The sequence below is a fragment of the Apodemus sylvaticus genome, chromosome 9 (genome assembly GCF_947179515.1).
Source record: "Apodemus sylvaticus chromosome 9, mApoSyl1.1, whole genome shotgun sequence".
Taxonomy (NCBI): Eukaryota; Metazoa; Chordata; class Mammalia; order Rodentia; family Muridae; genus Apodemus; species Apodemus sylvaticus.
This window is the reverse complement of record NC_067480.1, coordinates 98009101-98020795: the sequence shown is the minus strand read 5'-3', so window position 1 is coordinate 98020795 and position 11695 is coordinate 98009101. Positions and strand designations below refer to the sequence as shown.

The window sequence follows — 11695 nt, the reverse complement described above, 5'->3', positions numbered from 1 at the left end:
AATAGTGCAGTCTATAGCATAAACTCATTTCTGCTCTTACATGATAGTATTACACCTACTGGTTGACAAATATTCTACCCTTCTTTCAATGCTTTTCTCAGTTTCTGGTAAAAACTTTCCTTCCATTTGAAATGCATTAAGCAATAATATCTTACTATCTACTTTATATTTGTATATATATACATATATGTATATATATATATATAATTCATGTGTATGTATACATAGAGATATAAACAACTAAAATTCTACACCAACTCTCCCTTATTACATAGACTGGTAAATGTTAAGGAAATGAACATTATTAATATGTAAATGCTATTCTTATTTAATTAAAACACACTTTCTAGTCATTTTTGGTATAGGTAAAGTACACAGAAGGTTATCTATAAGGTTTATCTGTCCTGTTGTAAGACTAACAGAAGTTGTTGAACAGACAAGGAAAGGTTGCTCTATCTGGTCTGATAGTTCATAATGTATTAATATTCGAAATATTCGGACATAAGCCTGATGAGCATTTTCTAATGTCACATAGCTCTCTTTTAGTCAAACCTTTAAAAGGTGGAGAAACAAAGGCTCCGCATATGGTTGGAACACTAACTAGAAAGAGTTCCTCTCCTTTGAACTTGTCTTTGTTTGGCATACTGAGATGCTGTTAACAGCCCAGGGCCATACAGTGTAGTTAGACTGGAGAGACATAAGAAGTCTACTTTCCTCCACTCTGGTTAGGCAGATGAATGTGAAAGAGCAAAGGAAATGAAGAATCTGCATGATGATTTGACAATAGGAGAGTTCACATGCAGCCCAATACTGAACACTACAAATAAAAAGTAAAAATAAAAAAATAAAAAAATTAACTACTTAATTTCATTAAACTATACCTGTATGTTCCTTTGAAGTTTTTCTGTTTTCCAAAGATACATTTGAGAGTGTTCCTATGGAGGAGGAGCAGATACAAAAGTTGAGGCAAATAGAAAGAAAACAGGAATGTAATCAAGAGGGGCTGTTACAGAAAATGTGGAGCTAAGGTCATCATTGCAGACTAGCCATTTAAAAATATGCCTATGTTGTATTTTCTTCTTGTTCCAGGCAGAGAAACACTTCCGTCTTGTGCCTATAGCAGAGGGGAATGAGAAAGACTAAAAAATGTCTAAAGAGAAAAATATTTTTCTACAAATTATGTTATCTCTGTTACAGTTATTTCTTAATGTCTTACTTTGGGGGGGGGTGTTGGTTTAGGATATGAGGATAGTGAACTAGAAGAATTGAAGCCAACAGAGAAGAGCAGAGATAAGTCCTGGAACACTTTCTGAACTATTTTATCTTCTATCCACTGTGATCACAGCTATAAGTGACAAAGAGAAACATTTTCTGAGATCCTGTGATTGAAGCCTCTGTAATTAAAAGACATTGATTTCCTTCTCTCTTGTCTCATTCCATCATACCATGGACTGAACATGAACAGTACGAAAGTCCAAATGCTCATCAGAGCACTCCACATAAAAGGAGTCCAGCAACCATTATCTCTGCTTCCAGGGGCTGTGGTTCACTGGAATTCGTGTGATGTACATAAAAGGAGACTAGGTTAGCAAATACTAATTAGTGGTCATGACCCCATTTCTTATATAATCATTACCTATGGCAGATGCAATTTAGAAATAATAATATGTAAATAACATGAAAATAGATATTTTCATTATAAATTTCCACTTGACACTTCGATAAATAAGCTCTCCAGGATATTCCCACTTGATATTGAGAAGCCAGTGAGATCTATAAATAATCTTTCTTACTAACTGCAACTTACTAAACACAAAGCCCTAATAAACACACAACTTTTCATGGGATGTAGATAGTAGCAAGAGTCAATATATCTGGAGAAAATGTACTTTAAATAATGGAACCTCATGTCATGACTATATTCTTCAAATAACTACTACCCTAGTCCAAAATATTAGGCATTTATATGCAGCTAGTCACAAAATCAGGAGCTAATTAATTGAAGGAGCCCTTGTGATTGTAATCTGAATGCATCTTATTAATTTCAATAATGGGACCTCAAGAAACTAAGCAGAATTTCTAATTACAGATTATTACAATTATAGATGGTGGTAAAATAAAATTGAGATTCTTCTATGAATTGTTACAAATCATATTTTCCATCATCTCTTACACACACACACACACACACATACACATATACATACACATGCACACATGCATGATATTATTTTTGGCTCTAAAAGCAGAGCAATGAACAAAAGATATTTACTTCAAAATTTCTGAATTTTAGTTGTGTACTGATTGGTTTTATGTGTCAAGTTGACACAAGTTAGAGTCATTAGAGAGGATGGAGCCTCACTTATGCAAATGCCTCCATAAATCCAGCTGCAAGGCATTTTCTCAGTTAGTGATCAAAGAGGGATGGTCCAGATCAAAGCTGGTGGTCCTAGATTCTATAAGAAAGCAGGCTGAGCAAGTCATAAGGAGTAATCCAGTAAGCAGCACCCCTCTGTGGCCTCTGTTAGTAACAGCTTCTAGGCTCCAGCCTTGCATGTGTTCCTGTACATACTTCCTCCAATGATGGATTGTGATCTGGAAGTTTAAGCTAAATAAACCCTTTCCTCAACTGATTTTGGTCAGCAATAAAATAATGCAGCAATAAAAACCCTAAGCACGACAAGGTGGTTGCTAATAATATACAAAATAAATCCATAATCCATGCAGCACATTTGAAGTAACTATTATAGTGAACAATGAAAAAACTAGGACCAGAATTTCAACAAATAAAACAAAAGTATGTTTTTCACATCTGATTTATAACTTAATATTTATTATGTGTATCTGTACTGTATTAAAATCTCCAGTTGCCAATATTTATATTTAATATATAACTTTTTATATAACATTGAACAACATTGGATGGCTCATACTTTACAAATTTTTTTAAACTATTGGAGTCTTTGCTTTCTTTACGCATAAGTCTCATTTAAAATACTTGCATATCAGTACAAAAATTGACAATTAGAAATTGCTTTCTATTTAAATTCAAATACAGCATACCATCACTGTATTGCTAATTGGCTTAATATACACTGTCACCAAATGTAAAACATTTGAGAAAAGAACTAAAATTTGAGGCAAAGTTTGTTTTGAGTAAAGACTCACTACCTATATAACTGCACCTCTTGTATTTTAATTTTTAAATGTTATGGTTCCTTGCTCATCTGTTTTACAACACAGGGTAAGACATGTTTCAGAAATGCCTATCCATTAATTCAGAAATCCATTTGTGATTAGCCTATTGAAACTTCAGCTTTTATCTCATTCTTTCCAAATCAATATCTATAGGAAGATTCATGGCAACATCAGGCACACAGTAATCTTAAAGTCATCTCAAAGGTGACGAATGTTTCCAAGTCACTTTTCTTGTAACTAGGACTTGCCTCCTTGGAGAGGGAACAGTTTCTGAAAACAGACAATAAGAAGGCTGATTCTAATTTTTCTTCTTCTACATGATCTTAGGCATGATGTGCAGGAATGGTATTATTTGCTGAGTATTCATGGTTATTTACTTAAGTGTCAGGTTATATTTTCCTATTATTTTATAATTGTGTTTCACTACTGGATTGCTGGAGAAGTTCTTTTCATTATGAAGAGCAAATCATTTCATGGATAATCTGAAGGTTGATACTGAAGCCTTAGCATAAAATTGGTTATGAGAGAGAGTTCCCCCATCAAACCCTCAGGCACAATAAATTGAGACAATAAATCTTGATTATATTCTTTATTGATATTAAATCCATTGTTCTGTATTTTAACATTCTAATTAATATTTTATAATCCTAAGTAGTAAATTTTCATTGTTCCATCTATTTTATCTCAATTTCTATCACATTTAATTAAATGGTATGATAAAAGACAAAATATTGTAAGAAATTGCCTCAAGAATTTTCAGAAATTTGTATTTAAGTATTCACAACTGAATAAAGTACCATTAATGAAATAATTAAAGGTTTAAGAACATACAGAGGTTAATCATAATATGGCAGTAGTTATAACAGTGACATGTATGACATGTTTGCTTTATAACTTATAATTATATATTTGAGTTCAAAATCTCAGTGAAAACTAAAATAGAATAAAACTTTTTCCATTTTAAAATATAGAAACATAAGTGTTACATACAGTAAGCTCTGTGTGTCCATGAATATCTCTCTCTCTCTGTCTCTGTCTCTCTCTCTCTCTGTCTCTCTCTCTCTCTGTGTGTGTGTGTGTTGTATATTTATGTATATGTGTTTCTGTCTGTTTGCCTATTTGTGTCCTCATCTGAATTTTTTATGGATTCCTTGTGTATAAATATAGAAAAATTTTACCAGGATTCAGAAATTAATTATTGCTTCAACAAAAGTCCTATACAACTTTAGAGTTCACCATAAGTTGTTAGCTTATCTATTATGATAAAATTTCTGTATGATGGTTGGCAAGATGGCACAACAAATAAGAATTTTTTCTGCCAACATTGACGACAGTAATTGATCCAGAATCCAAGTATGAGCAGAAGAGAACCATCCCTACTAGTTCTTCCTCCTCTGTGTGGTATGAATGGAAATGCCTCCCCAAAACCAATATATTTTAATGCATGGTAGTCATGTTGCCATTTGTGAAGCTCTTGGAAAGACTTAGATGTGGAAGACTTGTTGGATGAACCATGGCATTGAAAATGAAGTTTGAGGTTTCAAAAGCCCATGCCAGAACTGGACTTTCTTTTTGTTTCTTTCTGTGAATCAGGTTATGAAGGTCTCTGCTACTCTTCCAATGCCATGCCTGTCTACTTTCTGCCATGACAGTCATGGAGTCTATTAACCCCTGCATCCATAAGTTCCAAATTAAATACTTTGTCTTTTAGGCATTGCCTTGTTCATGATTCTTCTTCACGATCTTCATGATTCATCTTTCACTCACCTGAAATGGTGCATGTGCATACAAAATCATGCACACAACACAAACACACACACACACACACACACACATGTGTATGTACCACACTCACACCTAATTATATAACTAAACTAGCAAATAATCATTAAAAAGTGCTACATTTAATTACAAATATACTTTAGAAGAGTGGCCTTTAAAATTCTTTGTGGATGTTGATTTTTCTGTAGAAAAATCCTTTGAGAATGAATTTATTGAAGTTATTGTTTGCTCTTTTAGTCACTGAAAACATAATTCAAATATATGCAATCATTGCAAAATGCTTGAATAGTTTATATATTTAAAAATTCTGTAAACAATACCTCTGAGGATTCTGTGTTTGTTATGCCATGCCCAGTTTTCTTGGTCCAGTGTTTTCAAAGACTTACTCTGGTTCCAATTTCAGCATGAAAAAATAACAGTCATGTACTTTTGAAAAAAATTAGTTTTGTTCTCTGAAAAACAGAAATGATTTGTTTACATTTTCTTCTAACATAGTTAAGGAGAAGATACACATTTTTTATTTAGTGGCTTTGAGGACAGATATTTGTCTTTTTAAGAAATTACTTATAATGCCTGACTTCTAATCATTTCATATGCTTGTATATTTATCTTATGACACAAATTAAATAATATCTTAGGTAACAAAATCATAGATACTTTTCAAATTTCCTGAACGCATACATGTTTTTATGAGAATTATATCATTTGGAGGTCATGTCCTTCAATTATTTCAGCTAATCATCTGCATAGTTACTTTATTTTAATATTTGTATGATTTTTTACTTGTAAATTTCACATTTATTATAACAAAAGTTATGCCATTTCCATCTGGGCATTCTGCTTCCATAGAACTCTGGATGTGTGGATGGTATAAGGGACTCTATACAGTCATGCTGATTGTGGCAGCAGAAAGGGGCACAATTAAAAAGTGTCTGGAAAAGGTTCTATGTTCCCGAGAGCAGGGCCACATTATCTGCACAGAAACACGCTGCACTGGCACGTGCTGAAGATGAGCTAGGTAGAGTGGGGCAGGGGGCTCTCCGCGGGGAGGAAGGAAGAAGTCAGTTACTTAGGCTGTGTCCTTATGCAAGACTACAAGCACTTTAGGCTTCGCTATGTAACACTGAGATATTTACAATAGAAATTTCTCAATCAACTGTTCTCTCAGAGAAAATTAGTGAGTCCCAGTGACGTAAGTCACCTGACAGAATAAAGCAACTCCTAGGAGTTAGTCTTCATGTTCTACAAATGTCTATCATTTTCAAGACAAAAAATAAAAAGGCTTTCCCCACAAAGAAATACACAATACAATATTATTAAATCATTTAGCAATGGCGCCTTGCCCTGCTTTCCAAACAAACAAAACAACAAAAAGCCATTTTTAAAAATATTACATTATCACTAACTGTTTCTCTGTAATATATTAAACCTTTTGTCTTTACACAGCTGATATGTTAGGGAAAGAAGTTAACAAATTTAAACCATATAGGTAAAGTGTCACTAGAAGAAAAGTGGTTAATTATTAAAAGTAACCAATACAACGATACCCTACACACGAGCTGCAGAGACAGGTGGGGCAGTGTCTGGGGGAGGGCATGAAGTAACGCCCTTGGTTTAATGTGAACCTGGGAGATTCTCAGTCTCTCTGGTTAGTTTAGTGTTTAAAACAGTACTCAGGCTGGGTCACAGCAGTGTGTCCTAACAGTCTGGCAGGTGATCCATTTGGAAGTGCCGCTGTGGCTGTGGCTGGCTGTGGCTGTGGCTGTGGCTGTGGCTGTGGCTGTGGCTGTGGCTGTGGCAGCTGCTGCTGCTTCTGCTGCTGCTGCTTCTGTTTCTGCTGCTGCTGCTGCTGCTGCTGCTGCTCCTGATGATGTTTCATGATTTCTTTCACTTCCTCTTCCAGCTCTGAGGGTATGATAAACTGATCATCTGGATCAGGCTGAACGGGGGCTGCAAAATAGCCTTCTGGCTTCCGGAGAGGTGCATCTGCGGCAACCTCTATCACACTGTGGCTCCTTTCCTGGGGAGCTACAGAGCCATTAGCCTTGAGTCGTCCAATGGTCTCCACGGCAGAAAAGTCTGCCTCCTTGGACAGACCTGGCTCATCCTCGTTGGCACTGACGACGATGCCCTCGTCACTGGCCTCGGCTGGCACCTGAAGCAGGTGCTGCTGTCTCTCCTTCTCCTTGGCCCGGCTGCAGTGGATGTCCACCTCCACCTCAACCCAGCTGCCGTTGCCGAACACGCCCTCAATGGGCTCCTATTTTTATGATCTTATTTCCCAGGTAATACAAAAAAACAATTATTTACTTCACATCTTCATTGAGTGCTGAATTAGAATCTAAGGATACTTTGATTATAGTGAAAGCTGTGCATAGTTTATATATGGCTTGCATACCAGTGCCCTGACATTTTACATAGGGTCCTACCTATTCTCAAACTTTGATATGGGAAACAGTGACCCACCTTCTCATGATTCAGAAAAATGCCAATACACTGACAAGTAAGAGAGATAAAACATAATCCTTTCTTTGTAACACATCCTCTTTAACTGATTATTAATTTAATTACCAATCCCATATATCATGTTTTTGTTGTAAGCTGTAATTTTTCAATGTTCATAAAATTATTAGCTTAAAACATTAAAGAAATGTACATAATATACTTTGATTATGATAGATAAACTTTTTAAAAATACTTACATATAACAGACAGAGTCATATAATTGTAGATATATTGTTCTTTTTAATTTTATGGTTGTATGTGAAATATCCAGATTTTAAAGGACAACCAACAATGTTATTAACTAAATTAGGTCCTAATTCCCCTGTGACCTCAGAGTTAATTTTTTATTTGAAGATAGATACATTACTATGGTGATTACATTCAAATGAGGCTATTAATGTTTCCTCAGATGTAGTGTTTTGGGCCCTTATAAGAAAAAAATTTTCACACTACCTCTGAGGAAAACAATTGACAGACACAAGAAGAAGACAGCCATCTCCAGCTCAAAGGAGCTAGCCATGATGACATCCTGACCTCAAGTCTGACTCTCTGGAACTGTTTATGCCATATAGAGTGGTACTTGGACATGGTAGCAGTAGAAGACAAATAAAATTTAACTTGCAGTAATAATATCTAATGAATTTTTGACCTATTAAAATTTTTCTGCAACTCTTATTGCTATAAACTTTCTCCTTAGGACTGTCTTTATTTTGTTCCATGCATATTGGTTCGTTGTATTTTTCATTAATTTTCAATTGTAGAAATTAAAGTCTCTGTGTGTGTGGTGTGTGTGTGTGTGTGTGTGTCTTGATTTCTCTTTTTCCCAATTTTCATCTAGAAGTCCACTGTTAGTTTTCCTTGTGGTTGACCAATGTCAGCTTCTTTCTAGTGTAGTCTGATATAACTTAGGATGCTATTTTAATTATCCTAAATCTGGTGATGTTGATTTGTACCTAAATTTATATTCAGTTTTATAGGGAATATTATGCATGTTAAGAAAATAATGCATTCTTTAGTGTTGGGTTTGAATGCCCTATAAATGTACCACCTTGTATACAATTACATTTTATAGTACCTCTTAACTTCAGAATTTGTCTATATTGTAATTTAAATGCCATACATATTGGTAAGAATAGGGTATTGAAGTTACTATCCCTATGTTGGGGTCAATCTACATTTTTAAACCCAATAGTATTTCTTTTACAAAATTAGGTTTCCCTCTGTTTGGTGCATTAATAATTACAATTGCAATTTCAATTTGATGGATGTTTCCTTCCATTTAAGTCTTATTTTTCAGATATTATAATAATTTCATCTCTATCCCTTAACCCTAATGATATAACTATTGTTGAAAATGAAGTGTGTTTCTCTGAGGCAGAACATGATTGAGCCTTTCTGGCCAAGGCAATTAAGCTGTATCTTTTTATAGGGGAATATAAATATTGAGAGTTATTATTGAACAATTATTTACCAGGTTTGTATGGTGGTGTAATTTTTTAAACATTTCTGTTTAATTATTCAGGGATTGTATATTTCTAGTACTTTCTGAGTATGCTCAGTCTTCTCCTCAGACAGAAGTAGTCATTCTAGAATCCTTTGTAGAGCTGTATGAGTGGACATAAATTTCTTAAATGTGTTTTTCACAGAGGAAATTTTTCATCCTCGTACAACTAGGAGTATCTCTGGGGGTGTTTACCTTGAGTTCTGGCTCAGACTATGCAGTGCAATGGCTGGGGTATAAAGACCACGGTGGTTTGTAATTAGTGTAGAAACAATTACTTGTAGTTTTGTGTCTAACTCTGCATTCTCCACAGTACTTAGGCTTGCTGATAATAGCTGAGTGAAAAGGGTCTGTGTTCATTCCTGTAGTTCTTAGGTAATTTTCCATTTACATACAATGAATGCTTTAAAGAAGAAAATACAATATTAAAGTAGATAAAGCTTAGTTCTTACAATGCAAAATCATGGCTAGTAGACAACTTTCAGTGACCCACTCTAAACTTTAAAATACTATCCATACAAGTCTTTAGTAAAGAGAAATACCTATAGGTATGGCAAGGGGGGGGACACCAGCTTAAGAACTGTTTAAGTAGCAAACCATAGTAAAAAACAGCAGTCTAAACAATGCACACATGGGAATGTCTATATTTGTTTGACATAAATTCCTCAAATTCCAAAGGCAAAACCGTCATCCTAACACGCTACATACATCCTGAGCACTGTGTATACTATCCCTGATGTGTAACATTCACCAGTAAAATCCCTTGTTACACAAATTACCTCTGTAGAGAAGACATATAAAGTAGTACATGCTTTTCTTTTTTTTTGCATTTTTTTATTCAATATAATTTATTTACATTTCAAATGATTTCCCCTTTTCTAGCCCCCCCACTCCCCGAAAGTCCCGTAAGCCCCCTTCTCTTCCCCTGTCCTCCCATCCACCCCTTCCCACTTCCCTGTTCTGGTTTTGCCCTATACTGCTACACTGAGTCTTTCCAGAACAAGGGGCCACTCCTCCGTTCTTCTTGTACCTCATTTGATGTGTGGATTATGTTTTGGGTATTCCAGTTTTCTAGGTTAATATCCACTTATTAGTGAGTGCATACCATGATTCATTTTTTGAGTCTGGGTTACCTCACTTAGTATGATATTCTCTAGCTCCATCCATTTGCCTAAGAATTTCATGAATTCATTGTTTCTAATGGCTGAATAGTACTCCATTGTGTAGATATACCACATTTTTTGCATCCACTCTTCTGTTGAGGGATACCTGGGTTCTTTCCAGCATCTGGCAATTATAAATAGGGCTGCTATGAACATAGTAGAACATGTATCCTTATTACATGGTGGGGAGTCTTCTGGGTATATGCCCAGGAGTGGTATAGCAGGATCTTCTGGAAGTGAGGTGCCCAGTTTTCGGAGGAACCGCCAGACTAATTTCCAGAGTGGTTGTACCAATTTGCAACCCCACCAGCAGTGGAGGAGTGTTCCTCTTTCTCCACACCCTCTCCAGTACATGCTTTTCTATTGTTAAACCCTTTTCCACTTAATCCTCATGTCCAACATGGTTTTATTCAGATCAGTATCCTCTAACAAGTGATTAGGCAGAACTTCTTACTAGAATACTCTGCATCATGCCCACTAGTTATGGACTCTCTGACATTTTCAACTGTCACATTTATTCTCCCCATGCTCTACCACATTGGGTTGGCTTTCTTTTCAGTTAACCAGCTCTCAAGCCCTTCAAAATCATGAATAGTGTTGCCTATGGCAATAAGCACCATACTGCATTGTCTGGCAAGCAGAGCCAGCAAAATGAAGATATGAATGTTTTCCTCTATGTCTTTAACCTGCCTCAATATCCTCCCCAACAGGAGGCAGTTAAAGGTCCAAAATGATATACTTCATATTGACCTTCATTTGTATTTAAAACATTTGTTTTGGGGGAGGAAAGGTTTCTGTTTTCTCTAAACTTTGTGCACAATGCAATTCAGAGGTGATAGGCAGATTGCAAAATAACCACAAACAACAAATACAAATAAAATGATCTTCTTGAGAAAAGAAGGGTAATGTTGAAACTCAGACTGTCATGACTTTCAAATCTATTCCTTCCTAACTTTTAAACTCCAAGCACCATTTTATTCTAGCTAACTTGTTCTTTTTTTTCAATAACCCCTCCAAAATCTAATCCTCAAATTTATTTGCCTTTACACAAGAAGCTCTATTATATATTTGATAATTTTTTTCAGAATTTACAAAGTTCTTCTCTTAAATTTCCTGGCCAATAAATGCATATCTAAAGACCTTAGGTTTTTCTTATAGATTAACTTTTATTCAATATGTAGTACTTCCCCCCTACCCCCGCCTGTTTTAGGCCTTTAAAACGTTAGTGTTGTAAGACAACACTACTTACAAAGATTACATGACTTAGAGAATATCCTTTTGTTTTAATATTAATTTTCAGGAGAAGTCGTACACCATAGCCCATCTTGTTTGAATCTTACTGTGCAGCCTAGACTGAGTACACACTCATGGAAATCTTCCTTCTTCAAACTTCAAAATATTAAGTTCAAAGGCATGAAACAGCAAAACTGGCATAAAGCTATGTTTATGGTCTTAAACTGTGCAAATTTTAGGTTTGGGCTAAATTTCAAAGAGAATGTCTTAGCTGTGATAAGTTTCTTAAAGATTAACTTTAGGGTCTGATCTC

At 35.3% G+C, this 11695-nt stretch overlaps 1 protein-coding gene across 1 annotated transcript; it reads right to left on the bottom strand.

Annotated features, from left to right (window-relative positions):
* Nucleotides 1-1062: 1062 nt before the first annotated feature.
* On the bottom strand, nt 1063-11473 carry LOC127691985 (PH domain leucine-rich repeat-containing protein phosphatase 1-like). Its single transcript, XM_052191870.1, has 3 exons — nt 11399-11473; nt 6828-7240; nt 1063-1114 (listed from the first exon to the last, which is right to left on the bottom strand). Exons 1-3 carry the CDS (start codon nt 11471-11473, stop codon nt 1063-1065), a joined length of 540 nt encoding a protein of 179 aa, XP_052047830.1.
* Nucleotides 11474-11695: the final 222 nt, after the last annotated feature.